At 44.1% G+C, this 14,686-nt stretch overlaps 1 protein-coding gene across 1 annotated transcript; it reads left to right on the top strand.

Moving 5' to 3' along the window:
* Window positions 1-716: 716 nt before the first annotated feature.
* Window positions 717-8,624, top strand: CLN5 (CLN5 intracellular trafficking protein). The gene is made up of 4 exons (XM_054163089.1): window positions 717-870; window positions 2,724-2,889; window positions 5,180-5,405; window positions 7,666-8,624. Exons 1-4 carry the CDS (start codon window positions 755-757, stop codon window positions 8,175-8,177), a joined length of 1,020 nt encoding a protein of 339 aa, XP_054019064.1. The 5' UTR covers window positions 717-754; the 3' UTR covers window positions 8,178-8,624.
* The last annotated feature ends 6,062 nt before the right edge of the window (window positions 8,625-14,686 follow it).

The raw sequence follows: 14,686 nt of genomic DNA, 5'->3' as shown, positions 1-14,686 counted from the left end.
GTAGAGATGCTGCTGGCAACCTTGTCCTCGCTGTTTCTCTTAGCCAAATTTAATCTGAAAGACAGTTCTTGCTATTATTGTAAAACCGAGAGAATAAATTGCTACAAGATCCCTGTAAGTTGTTACAGCCCTAGTAAGTGTTCTGAAATGGGTGGCAGACTTGAAATTACCTTCAAGCCCTAAACGGCTTAAGAGGAGACTTCTGGGCAGCCAGAAGAGGCTCAGGGCTATGCACTTTATCACAGCAGAAACCTTTCTGCCATTTGTTAAAGCCTTGCTTTATCGTCTTGGGTCCAAACCCAGACATCACTTCGCCCAAAAGGCTCTGGCTGTAAGAATGGGCATTTGATGTGTTTAAACTCAGCTTCAAAATACTGTTTGAAGCAGCAAACCGGGCTGTTAAAAAATGCTTTAGTTGGTTTAAAGAACGCACGGTTATCTGGGTCTCCAGAAAACCGAACTCTTTATTCAGTCAAGTGACGTTTTAAAGGGATGATTCCGCACACGGCTGGGTTTCCTCAGAGGAAAAATATCTGCGTTTCGTCTGGACCCTGGATGTAGCACGGCGTCCCCGTCCACACCTCACATCTTCCAGGCTGGGCCTTCCGCGGACACCAGCGGGCTCCCCCGGCCCTGTGGGCGGGCGCGGGGGCGGCCTCCTTCCCGCCCAGCCTCTCAGCCCCGCCGCTTCCCTCGCCCGGCCGCCCGCCCGCAGCACTGGGGCTCGGCCCGTAGCCCCGTAGGCCGCGCCGCCATGGGTGCTGCTCGGCACTACTGGCTGCTCCTGCTGTTACTGCTGGCAGCAGCTTGGGGACCGTGTTTCTCGGGGACGCTCCGCTCCTCACAGCGGCGGTGGCCGGTGCCTTACAGGTAAGTGAGGCGGGGAGACGGCCCGGCGACCAGAGCCGGAGAGGCGCGTCCCCGTGGCCGCCCGGCAGCGCCGCCTGCTCGGCAGACCCGGCTGCCCGCGCCGAAATGCCCGCACCTCCTCTTCCCAGGCCTGTCAGCTCTCCATTTGCTTTGTTTTTAAACTGAGAAGGCCACGAGTAGTTCCACCTTTTTAACCACGGAGTGTTTGTCGTTTATACGGTATCTGGTGTGCTTCGCTCACAAGGCAACAAGGGGTGCCCTGGCCTGGAGCTGCACTTGCTCTGTTGGAGGCAGGATTGCTACCCCCAGGAATGTCTTGCTTTGAATATTCACCTTTATTTCGTGTGTCATCAAGAAGTTGTGACGAGGAAGACTGTCTACTATTTATTCTTTACATTTAATTTTGTGCTGGATGATAAATGGTAATAAGTGCTGTACACTGCTTTAGAGCTGTCTTATCTCCAGAAGGAATGCTGGTGGTGTTGGGGAAAGAAGGAGAGTGCATGTTGCCGCATTTTCCATAGCTACGGCTTTGGCTGTGCTGAAGAAATAAGCCTCTTCAGGACACTTGGCATGTGTACTTTATGGGGGTTTGCTGTTTGTAAAGGGAGGTGTTACCTGTGTTTAGCTGCTGTCTAATGCACATCTGAAGTTTTGAAAGCCTGTTGTGTAATTCCTAGCAGTTTAAGTTGTATCAGGTGATGCCTGAAGGAGCTGATCTTGCGAGTCACGAGTCGTTGGGGGTTTTCAGGAAGTTCAGTAGTTGCAAGACTGGGTCTCAGGCTGGTCAGAATTGGAGTACAAGCCTGTCAGTGTGAGGCACTCAAAAACTCACATGCTTGTTACCTTCTGGCTACATGCAAGGTGCAGTGGGAGGGGAGATTAAAAGTGGAAGGCGTGCAGTTTAGAAATGGGACTTAAATACATGACTGGCATAAGTTTCTGCTTTCTAATTGTGTATTCTTTTTCCAGCCATGCACTTCTTCATTTTTTCCTTTCAGTGAAGTACTCAACAAGCTTGGAGAGGTCCACAGACAAAATCAATGGTGTCTCAGCAGTGCTGCTAGCTTTACTATGGCTGAGGAAGTCCCAGGTCCTTGAGTCATCTCATGGCTGCAGTATTTATATCATTCAGTAGCCTTGGGCTACTGTGTGTTAGACTCTCAAGCTGTACTCTGGGCAAGCTGTGTATGCCAATCTCTTTGTAACAGGAATATAGCAACCTTGTTTTAAGTGAAATACAGTGTGTGAACTTGAAGGAAATTGGGAAAGGAAGACTTGTCAGAAAGGTTTTTTGCCTTTTTTTTTTTTAATAATGTGATGCATAAGTGGATTTGGTGTTGAGTTACTGAGGTTTTATAGGAATAATGAAACAGTTACCGTTCCTAAGCCTCTTTATATAAATTAGCAGAGAGGAATAAAATATTTCTTCCATCTGGGAACCTATTACAGAAGAGTTTCACAGAGCAAACTGGTCTATCACTCTGTAGACAAACGCTTAGGAGAACGTTGTTGAGCCAGATCTGAAACCATCCTCCCTACTCAGTCTCTGTATGTCTCTGATTTTGTGAGTATAAGTCACCCCTTGTAATCTGCATCATGTCCACTCCCTAGTTACCAGAGCTATGTTCAACATGAGTTACATTAGCAAGTCTTAAATCCTGAAGTCTTCTTTATGCAGACATGCACCTCAGCTGCCTTATGAACTTGTGTACTCCAAGTATTGCAGCATCCAGATCACAGAATCTGGCTGGATACTCAGATTTCCCACCCAGGCCTCTAGGAAGCCATGTGACAGTTACTCCAGCCACGAAGCTGTGCTCCTCTTAACTTACTTCTCTTTCTCAACACAGGCGCTTTGATTACCGCCCAAAAACTGATCCTTACTGCCAGGCTCGTTACACCTTCTGTCCCACTGGCTCTGCCATTCCAGTTATGAAGGAGGAGGATGTCATTGAAGTGTATCGATTACAGGCTCCAGTATGGGAATTCAAATATGGGGACCTCCTAGGGCATTTGGTAAGGTGATGTTTTTGTTTAACAAAGTTAGAGTTACAAATTCAGCTGAATGCAACAGCAGGTGTCAAGGATGGGAGCTGTAAGGTTGGAGTGTGCATGTGTGAAGTAGTATTGATGCATACAAGATAGGCTATCTGTACAAAAGGCACCCAAAGAGCAGTAAGTTTCACAGAATCGCAGAGTATATCTGGTTGGAAGAGACCTCAAAGATCATCCAGTTCAACCCTCTACCCAGCATTGAAGGGTCAACACTAAACTATATCCCTAAGCACCAGGTCCACATGCTGCTAAAATACCTCCAGGGACGGTGACTCCACCACTGCCCTGTGCAGACCATTCCACTGTTTTATAACCCTTTCAGTGAAGAAATAATTCCCAACATCCAGCTAGCCCCTAGCACAGCTTGAAACCATTTTGTCTAGTCCTGTTGCTTGACACCAAGGAGAAGAGGCTGGCCCCCTCACCCTCTTCTCCAGACTGAACAACCCCACCTCCCTCAGACAGTCCTTGTAGGCCATGTGTTCCAGGCCCTTTATGAGCCTTACCCTTCTCTGGACATGTGCCACCACCTCAATGTCCTTCTTGTAGTGAGGGGCTCAGAACTGAACACAATACTTGAGGCGTGGCCTCACTAGTGCTGAGTACAGGGGGATGATCACTGTGGTGGGTTGAATTTTCCCCCCAGCATTAACTTTGCCAGACCAACTCTACGATGGAATGCAATGAATATGTATAAAATATACAGTATTTACAAGATTATACAGATATTTACAATTAGCAAACAACACAAAAGTCCCCTGGTCAGAGACCAGGGAAGCCATTCCACTGCCTCCCCTCTACCCCCCCGCCGCAAGGGAGAAAGGAGTGGAGAGAGGAGCAGTGGGTTAGACTTAGCCAAGGCCAGCCAAAGCATGTTATCTCTCTTGAGCAAAGCAAAGCAGCCAAGATCAGAAGATTTCAGAATTGTTATGGTACAGTTTTTCTTATTTTAGATATTTATCCAATTAATTTGTTTAGAATAGTCTTTTGTTTTCCTTTTTACAGCCAATAGTGGTTTATTTATATTATTCTACTTTTCTGCTCAAAATCTGTAACTAAATTTTAAAGGCATAGCCTAAAACCACCACAATCACCTACCTGTTCCTGCTGGCCACAGTTTCTAATACAAGCCAGGACGCCATTGGCTTTCTTGGCCGCTTGGGCACACTGCTGACTCATGTTCAGTTAACTATCAACCAATACCCCCATGTCCCTCTCCAAGTCACAGCTTTCCAGCCACACATCCCCAAGTCTGCAGCTTACCCTGGGGTTATTGTGACCCAGGTGGTTGACCTGGTACTTGGCCAAAAGTTACAGAATTCAGCTCAGCTAAGGAAAAGAGCACAGTGGGTGGGTTTGAATGTTTCCCCACAGAGATACATACTGTGTTTTGTATACATTGTGGATATCTTTTTTCCTGTGCTAGCATTGGATCAAGAAAATACTCCTAGTTATTTATTTTCCCTTACCAGATAATATGCTTACTTAGTGTGTTGACTTCTCTATGGTTAAAAACTTACATAATCTGCATGAACATGGATACCTGTACAGCTAGCTGGTAAGAATGGTAGATCAAGGGGAGATGGTTTCTTCTGCAGTTCTTTTTTTAACATTATGGTCAGTATTAATTGAAGTCTCCATTCATGGAATCATGCAAGTATGAAAGAGTCTCACCTTTAGTAAAATTTATAGCTACAGCAGTAGCATAATTAAGCTTCAAAGAACGATGCCTAATGAATAAATACTAGTGAACATGAAATAGCAATATCAAAACCAAGCACACAGACTCAAAAATCATTATCTCAGAAACTTATTTTGAATTTATGTATTTACAGCTACTTAAAGAAATACTTATCTCATTCCTTTAGTGGCTTTCATTACTATGATTTGTTTCTCATGACCCTGTTCTGGTCTTTATTTCTTTGATACTCCTGTGGGGTATAGGAGTCAGAAGAAGACTTGAGTTTCTATGAGCTCCCACTGAATGTCTGCCTCCAAATAACAGAATTTGTGAGGGACTGATAGGCAACCACTGAGACGGTGTGACTTTGTGATGAAAGTATGTGTGTGATTTAATCTGATGTGTTGTGCATCAAAGCTACTGAATCCAAGATGTTACAGGAACCCCTTCCCCTCTTCTCACCCTGTTATGCAGAAACACCTAAATGTCTTATCTTCTGTGCAGGTCAAACCAAAGTTGGTTTTATGTTCAAGTTTTTGGGATTTGGTTGTTGGTTTTTCTCTTTTCCAGAAAATTATGCATGATGCTGTGGGTTTCAAGAGCTCTCTAACGGGCAAAAACTACACAATGGAGTGGTATGAGCTCTTCCAACTCGGGAACTGCACTTTTCCCCATCTCCGGCCTGGCATGGATGCACCGTTCTGGTGTAACCAGGGAGCTGCCTGCTTTTATGAAGGAATAGATGATGCACACTGGAAGGAAAATGGAACTTTAGTTCTTGTGACCACAATATCAGGTAGACTTCAGATGCTTTGAGATGCTTCAGGTGTTAATATGAAGAGTCAGCCTGATCTTCATGTCAAGCAGTATCTTTTATGTTTTGCAGGTTATTTGCAATATTAGTAACCGATGCTAATTTCAAATGGAAATACTGCCTCTGCACTTTCTGTAGTACAGAGAGCAGTATGAGGCTGCTGACTTGTGAACAACGCACACACTGAAGTGTTCTTAGAAGAGAGTCATTTGGTGTTGGTATACAAAAACACTCGAGTCTCTTCAGTGTAAAAATAGCTAAACAGCTTATATAGAACCATTATGGACTCTTCACATGGCTTCACCAAACAAAGCCTTCTATTGTGAAGTGGCAGATGACTGCTGAGATAGAAAAATTGGTGCAAATGTGTACATTACTGAGCAAACAAAAATAAGGCATATTTAGAAATACTATAAAAAATATTAATAATATTGATCTCTATTTCTGCCTTCCCCATTAAAGTGTCATTAAAATTGTGCAAGTGTCCCCAGTAATAGATCTCTGGATTTATACCTCTAAACATGTGGAGGATCACCAGACTAGTTTCCTGATACATACTGAACACTGAAATCCTAAAATAAAAAGGTCATTTAAACAAATCTGGTTGATTAGTGTAGTAGTACAGTGAATGACTTATGAATAAAATCTGCTGAGGACTTCAAAAGTTGCATTTTGTGTGACTAAAACTGCTTACTCTCTGAAGTTAGTGTAACAGATAGTGTGATGTGGTACTTTATGTTTTTCCTCCTTCCACCTTTAGCAGCTTTACTGGACTCAGTCTCTAGAAAATCTATCCAGTGCTGCTAAGAAACTCCAGGCTGTTCTTTAGGCAGTGAACTAAGCAGAGTTGCTTCCCCGTGAATTTGTAGCTCGTGACTGGGGTCTTTAATGCATGATACAGTTGGATTCTTTGTATGAATAGCAAGTGAAGTATTACCATATAGTTGTGGAGTTTGTAATGCATGCTTGTGCCTGAGAAGGATGGTGTTATGCTGGTACTTTGTGAAGGCACTGTTACTGTCCTTGTCTCTCACTCCTGTTTCCACAAAACTTTTAGGCAGGTAGCATCTCAGAGAGTTTTGAATTGCCTGATTTTGGCTAGGAATCTGAAACTTGCCATGGTGAAGGGTGAATAGATGCAGACACAGATGGGCAGCATCATCAGCTGAACTTGCTTCCTTCAGAGAGCAAAAAGCATCCTGTCTTATGCTCTCCTGACTTGCTTACCTCTCCCTGACCTGTGAGGTAGCTGTGTTCTTCCAATCTCTGGGCTTGCAACAGTCTTGCCTGTCTTTAGCAGCTAGCAAGCACAGCTACTGCACCCACAGCAGTGACACTTGCAGCTAAAGAGAGATCACAGCTTGGAACACTGCCACAGTTGCAAGCTGTCATCTTGTGTGCCTTCTGATGTATCGCACAAGAATCTGCAAAATCTGGTTGTGCTGTGAATATGAGGTGTTAGATCAGAGGCATGGATGGTTGCAACCTGTGCCATGACTGAGGAAAGTGAGGACAGGAAGGGCTAGACTGAGGTGCAGTGATAAGACTAGGGGAAAATAAAAAGAGGAAACTGAGCCTTGTGCTTCAGCTCTGTTTTTGGGAGGCATCACTTGTTAGTGAGCTGCCAGAGGTGAGCAGAGTTAGAGATCTCTTCCTTGTTCCAGGTGTGAAATCACCACTACCAGAACGCTCCAAATGTATTCTAAATGTAAAAAATGAAGTCCATAAGGCTTTTAAATTTACTGATCTTCACATCCCACTCAAGTCATTTGGCACAGTTCAACTTCTCTGGCAGAGGAGCTGCTAAAACAGAAGGATGTCTCAGTCTTAAGATTCCTTTTGTGGACAGAAATGAAAATTCCTGTCTTGAATTCAGTTAAAGCTAGAGAAAGTGCAGAAGCACCTGCTGCACTGCTAGAGCATTGTGTCAGCATCTCTTGTATCATCATACTACCTGTTGGTCTCCATGGATAAAGCAGATGATATGTGTCATGGTTCTCTGACATTCAGGTGTTCTGGCACAGTAGCAGGAAATGGGGCAGTGTAGATAACTTTCATGTGTAGTTTATTTGGTGGGGTATCACTTTTCTCTCCAACCTAAGCCTCATGCCTTTTTATGGTTAGGTAACGTTGTAGGAAAACTTGTGCAGGGAAGGAAGGTGAACCTTGAAACAGATGGATAACATTTTGAGTCATGTATTTGTTACCTTGTCTCTCTCATAGTTATTTTCATCTCTTACAGGAACCATGTTTAATGAAATGGCAAAATGGGTAAAATACGACAACGAGACTGGCATTTACTATGAGACCTGGACGGTTCAAGCAAGCCCTGACAAACAATCAGTAGTATGGTTTGACTCTTATGAGTGCTCTAAATTTATTCTGAGAACATACCAGAAGCTTGCTGATTTGGGAGCTGTGTTTAAGAAGATAAAAACAAACTATACAAGTATCATTTTATTCAGTGGAGAACCTGTTTATTTGGGAAATGAGACATCTATTTTTGGACCACAGGGAAACAAGACCTTGGCAGCAGCTATAAGAGACTTCTACTATCCATTCAAGCCTCATCGGACAGTCAGAGAGTTTTTTGTGGATCTCATAAAAATAATTGATCGTGTCATCTTGAATCATCAGTTTTACCTCTTTTACAACCTGGAATACTGGTTTTTACCTATGAAATTCCCTTATCTCAAAATAATTTATGAAGAAGTTCCTTTACCTATTGGAAGCAAAACATCCTCTGGTGTGTAATTGCTTACTGAAGAATCAAAGTTGCCATTATGTCAGAATATCTGTAAGGATTTTGGTATGATGGTGTTAAAGTGTGGAATGTTTCACGGCTAACTGTCAAAGCTCAGGAAGGCTCTGCTACATCACATCTAAGACTTATGTCTTTTTTCCTATTAATGAAGCTTTAGCATTTCTGACTTGGCCAGCTTCTGTGGATGCCTGCTGCCTGAAGGCAGGTTGGTGTGACTCCTCTCAGCTTAACTCTGCAGTACCAGACAGTGAATGAGAGGCAGCCTGCCTGCTCTGGTCTCAGTGCTCTCCACATATATGGCCATCTGGCAAGAACCATGGCACCTGGCCATCAACAGACATGGAACAGAGGCTTTACAAAGATCTTCTGGTTTGGCCAATGCACGTAATCCAGCAATTTGAGCTAACAAAGCTGTGTGCCTAAATGTACCTAATTCCCTCAACACGTGCCTTGGATTGGTGTTCCTGTATTTCTTTGGTTCAAATTCAACCTATGAACTGTTCTCTGGTTCATGGCGTAGGTGTTCAGAGGGGTGAGAAGGTACAGTGACTCTCTATGAAAATGGCATGGATGGTATCTTTTCACCACTTTGCTTCTTTCACCTCTACTGTAAATACAATACAGATGGCTCTTCCTAAGATCTGTGCGTGTTTTCTGCAGTTTTCTTTTGTAAAAGTCTACTTCAGTTTCATGGAACTCATGTTTATATTCCTGTTGATTTTCTTCAGACAGTATGGAATCCTTAATGGGAAAGAAGCAATGTGGGTGTCAAAGTCACAGTTAAAAATATCTGCTTGTCACAGATTAGCCTGAAGAGCAATTACAGTCTCTTAGAGGCAGTGAAGCTTGCAGTCCTGGTGCTGTAGTATCCTCGAGTCCTGTTCTAGGCTATGCCTTGAGCAGCTTGGCAACCTTTAACCCTAACTGGCCAAAGCCAAGGGAACACCAGCTTTCTGAGGAGCAGTGGGGTGCCTGTACACAAAACCTACACCTGCAACAGCATCACCTTCTGCAAGCGTACAGTGCTCACTTTGGTTTTGTTAAACCTGTTGCAGAATGAGTTGTTACTGTGCTGTGGCTAAGCAGTAACAGGGGAACCTGACTCTTCAGTGCCCTTTGGCTTGAGCCAGAGAGTGGAGTGCACAATGATTTGATACAAACCATAAGAATAGCAGCAAATTAACCTTGTATTAAAGAGCCGTGAACATTAATTAGCTGAATTTGATTACCATGTAATGGGATGAGCATGAGAGGAATGAGATGATGAGAACACCTCTGTTCCGCAGGGAAAAGCTGCAAATTAGTTCCACTGTTGTGTGAAAACTTTGTTTGCAGCAGTGTCAAACTCTTGCTTTAACCAGATGTGCTTTAGGTTACCCATGAAGAAGGTAATCAAGGGAGTGCTAGGGAAGATAAAGGAGCACAAGCAGCATGTCTACAGAAGGTACCTTCTTGGATGACTTGGAAACCCTCAGTGTTGTTGAGCCCATGTTTACATTCTCAGGAAAAAGTCTCAACCTCAAAACCAGTGTCCAGCGTTCTGAATGGGAAATAGGGTGATGGAACCAAGCCAGTAGAAACCCCAGAAGCTGCATTTGCCAAAAAGCTCATAGCACTGATGCAGCTAAAGGCCTTTCAGAGGCTGAAGCAGATGCCATGGTGGGGTAGAACATGTTCCCTCACAGAAGAGGAAAGCTCTCAGGCTGACAGTACTGTTTGGTTGCTGTACAGTACTTCCTGGTCTTCATATGAGGTCTAGGAGCCTGTGCACCAGAGTCATTCTTCATGAATTTGTAAAAATACACAATCATTCTGTAAGAAAAAAACATCCAAATCTGCACAGTGGTCCTCTGCAAAACTCTACTTAGTTTTTATACCACTGAGCTGCTTAGAGCTGTAACCCACACTTTGTGCCAGGAGGGTTCTCAAGAAAGGCAGTTGTCAGCTTGTCATACATCAAGGTCAAATACAGCACACGACTCCTGTTCCCCAAAGGGCCATGCAGTGAGCAGCTGGTACAAGTATCTTCTGCCTTCCCCCTCACAAACCCACCAACCAGTGTTCTGGACTGGGAGAGCTGCTGCCTTCAGTACCGTAACTCAAGGTGGTGTCAGTGAGGTTAGTGTTTTGAAGTCACCACAACTAGGGAATAACTTGAAAAGCAGAGCAGGCTTCTGCTCTTCCACTTATAATGGAGTCTAAATTGTAAATCTAAAGCATAAAAAGTCCCCATTGTCAGCTGCTGATTAAAAATTAGCAAAATTAGACTGTAAGAACAGAACTTTAATCTCAAGAAAATTAACAGATTTATGTAAGAAGTATCTCCCATGTCACATCACACAAATTTTAGTATTAATGGTAGATTCTGCCTGGGGGGTTCTGCAATTAAAAACTAGCATTCTGAATTAGACTCCTGCAAGGAATTTTTCAACTGATACCCTGCCATCTAACATAATGCTATCACACTGGTTGTTGAACACTTAGAGCAAAGCATTGCCTCCTGAAATAAGGTAAGTTGGTGGGTTTGCATCACTGTGAAGAGTCAAAATCCCTCGAATAAGGGCTTGATGCTGTGGGCTGCAAGAGAAGGTACTGTAAAGCCTGCCTCTTTCTGGATGCAGTAAAGCTCTTGGAGAGTGCAGAGGAAAGCTGCTGGGTGCATGCATATCCAAGGGATGAAAGCCTGCCCTCAGATAGGCCTACAGGACTTCCAGCCCAGGTACTCTTACTGTCAAAAGATTTCAGCCACAGAAATAAGGAATCAACCATTTTCCTCCATTCCTCCTACCCTCCTTCCACCCACTCAAGCCTTTGTTAGGGGGATCTTTTAAATCTCATTCCTGGTATAATGCTACATCCACTGAAGTTCTTGCTTTCTCCATGTTTAAATCATGTTTTGAGATCCAGCCTTCCTGATTGCCAGATCATTTATTTCAGTCCAGATAATAGACCATTAGCCTATATCTACTCTGCAGGCAGAGTACAATACAAGGAATCACAGGAGTTTCTCTCCTTATTCATTTAACAAACCATGACAGCTGATCTTCATGCAAGACCATCCTAAAATGGGGAAACAAGTCTTCTGTCACACTGCAAGACTGGAAGAAGAGCTATTTTTCTCTGAAGGGTCCAAAGCTGTTCCAGCTCCTCAGCGTTCTGCAAGGAAATGCCATCTTACAACAGCATAGGTGGAAGAGGGTAGACACAACAGTGTCTGCTTCAAAGCACACGACCAGCCAGCTGTGGTTGTGACCCTACGAGAAAAACCTAGCAAGCAAGAGGGATGAACATACAGAACACCTAAGGCTAATTGTGCTTTTACTGTCCTAGTTTTGCTCCTGTCAAGCTTCAGCTGTATCTCCAAGGAACTAATTTCTGTAGCACTTGTTATTTTAGGAAAATGAACCTATTTTGTAGTCTGAACTACACACACTCAAGTTCTGAGCCCCTTTAAAACTTCACAAATTTCTTCATTAAATCAACGTTCCAGTTTTGGATACAGCAGCAGCACTTATTTTGACCATTCCATGTGCTACCAACTAGACCAGCCAGAGATGAAGCTGAGTATCTCTGAAGTGAAGTAGCAATGTTTAGGTTTTAGTCAAGCCTACTCCAAATATAAAGAGGCCTTGCTGAACCCTGCTTTAAATTCACAGGAAATCATTTGGCGCACATAAAAACGTTAACAACTGGAATAGAGGCAACTAGTTCATACCTAAGTAGTTAGATCAGTTTGCACAGGGTAAGTGAAAGCTTCTGACTGAGAAAAAACCAACCAAACAAAAAAAACCCAACCAAACAAAAAGCCCCACACCACCACCACCACAAAACAAAAAACACCCTAAACCCCCCACTTAAATTCACAGGTTTGTAGCTTTAGACAAATAGCAAAAAACCTGCAAAGTTAATGTAAATAGCTGCTCTTAAATTGTGCACCTTTCCACTCTTACCTCATGGTAAACTAACATAACCAGGCAGTAATACCCAACCAAGAGTGATTTGGTGTCCACAAGCTACTGCAGCACTTGTATTTAGAAGTAAGATTTGTGACTGCACACATATGCAACTCCTACTTCAAACTGGACAACCAAGCCTGCTCTAGATTAATCTCCTGAAAACAAGAAATACAGATGACCCCAGGGAAAATTATTTTTACACATCTAAGACACTTGTGTTCCTGTTTGTAGTGAACTTTTTGACATTCTGTGGTACCCTTACTACTTGCACCATGAATATTCACAAATGTGTTTATTTGTTCCAACATGTAGAGGGCAAAATAAGAATTGTACAAGATTTGCTAAAAAGAGCATTGCGGCTTTTCTTGAAGCTACTCAGAATATAGGCTTGTGAGGGAAGTTTATTTACAGCTGGGTGTCATGGTAGGGCCAAACAGCCCCAGCACAAACCCAGACAGACACTAGGGTGTCTAGACATAGTCCCCCTCTCCCCCCTCCTTCCTGCAGAAAGCCAGGGTAATGCAGGAAAAGGAACAAATGGGACAGGACCATGCATGTCTGGTAAACAATCCTGTACCTCTGGTAAGGGCATGTGTTCTGGCCACAGCCTGGCAGAACCCCTTCCCATTGGGTAACTATGCTGATTTCAGTGCCCTATTGGCCCAATTGATTTCAGGCAAGATGTAAATACAGGCTGATTTCTAGTTGCCTGTGCCGTGCTTCGACCTTGCTCTAGCCTTGCATGCCTGAACCTGCTTGGACCTCATCTGGTGTGAAGTTGCCTTGAGTTGCACAGCATCAAGCTGCCCAGTCTGGCGCTTGCGATAAAGCCATGAGGGTACACACTGCAAGCCACGAGAGAAGCCACGAGCTTAGGTGTCAGAGCTAAGTCTGCTTCCCCTTGCAATCAGGATTTTTGCCATGCCTCAGCTCACCCAGGACAAAGCAAGCATCTGTTGCGGAAAAGCATTGTTAACAGCCTGTTGTCTGCTGAAGCCAGACCAGCTGTCAAAGACCGCGTGGCATTCTTGCCAGGAACCTGCTGTGCCTGGCGCATGAGAGTGCCCCAAAGCCTCTAATACACAGCAGCAGCACTCCCTACTTGAGTACAACCAGTTGTGAGTAATTAATTCACTGCCTGTTGAGTCTCCCCCGCCACTACGGTTGAGCGCCATTTCACTCCCGGGGTATTCTCTGTTAGTTCCTCCTGGTTTGCATAAAATTGTTTAAATTGTTGTAGTTGCCCAGTGACTGTACATCCCATTGTAAATACATTCTAACCATACAGCAAACCTTTTAATACATTTTGGCAATTTTCATATTAATAAAAGGTTATTAATATTTTGATTACTATTGCCATACAGTTTATAAAGGAAATTTTATGTGTCCTTCAGTAGGAATGGTGCAGAAACAAGGAGGGTGTACAACAAGAGATATCTTGGAAGAACTGGGATATGTACCAACAGTCTTGGGGTTAGACTGGGTGAAACAAAACTGCAGAAATCCAGAACGCATCTCCCAGAAGGTGGCGGAGAATGCTGGCCAGTCCAGCAGCGTATGTGCTGTGATCACGGCCACGAGCATTGTACAGATGAAAAAGGAATTAAAAAACTATGATGAAAAGATTTTTTTGTCTGGAAAGAGAATGAGAAATTATGGAGAGACAGAACCAAAGGCTTTGTAATTTATTAGTGCTGCAAATGAAGTCGACTGCCTCCCTAAGAGGAGTCGCAGAGGCAGAAAGCAATTCTGTTCCTGACCCGCTGGAAAGGGAACTGCCTGCATCGTTCGAAAGTGCCCCCATCCTGCCCACGCTGAAATCGCCGTGGGGAACAGATTTTTGAGCCGCTTTTGCCGAATGCTCCATGCATGGAGTCTCAGAAGCCTGAGAGCGATTGCCGCTTGCCTCAACCTGGGACCATGCTGCCTGAAACTGAAAACAGCACTGAAACCACGCCAAGGGGAGCTGTTCCCCCCTTGCCCCTCCGACAAGCCACGTAAAAGGGACTTTGCAGATCACGCATGGATCCTGCTCCCGTACGGCACCACTAAAAATAAAATGCAGAAAGCAGCCTTACCTGCCATGTGAGTGTATTGCCTGTGAGAGGAAATCACCCGCTGTGGATTGCAAAGTGCGAGGACGTCCCTCTGCAGCCGCCAATGCCGCAAAATCCTCTATGCTGTGTGTTTCAAATGGGACAATTGTGCATGCAGCCCATGCAGGACCCAACACAGCACAGCAAGAACCCAGCCTGTTGCAAGCTGAGAGCCAATCCCATCTGAAATGGCAACTCCTCTGATTTGGCTTACAAATCCAGCCCAGCACCATGCAAATTTAGTCTGTGAAACCACTGCAATCCTAAAAGCACAACACTCCCGAAATGTGATTCTGAGTCAAACTGCACTGCACCGGCAGCCAGAAAAGAGGCTACAAGCCACCACCACAGCACAGAGGAGCCAAGAAAAATTCATAAGCACGTGAACCTGCTGCCCTTCAAGTGATAGACAACTGCTTTCAAGCAATTTTCTTGTGCTTGAAGATC

The sequence above is a fragment of the Dryobates pubescens genome, chromosome 7 (assembly GCF_014839835.1).
Source record: "Dryobates pubescens isolate bDryPub1 chromosome 7, bDryPub1.pri, whole genome shotgun sequence".
NCBI lineage: Eukaryota > Metazoa > Chordata > Aves > Piciformes > Picidae > Dryobates > Dryobates pubescens.
Note: the sequence above shows the minus strand (reverse complement) of the source record. Positions and strands in the feature narration are given on the sequence as shown.

What these genes read in the sequence shown, in the direction of transcription:
- CLN5 (XM_054163089.1), top strand. Translation starts at nt 755, where the DNA reads ATGGGTGCTGCTCGGCACTACTGGCTGCTCCTGCTGTTACTGCTGGCA. An exon ending in CGGTGGCCGGTGCCTTACAG is followed by an intron (nt 871 to 2,723) that starts GTAAGTGAGGCG and finishes TTCTCAACACAG; the next exon opens with GCGCTTTGATTACCGCCCAA. An exon ending in GGGACCTCCTAGGGCATTTG is followed by an intron (nt 2,890 to 5,179) that starts GTAAGGTGATGT and finishes TCTCTTTTCCAG; the next exon opens with AAAATTATGCATGATGCTGT.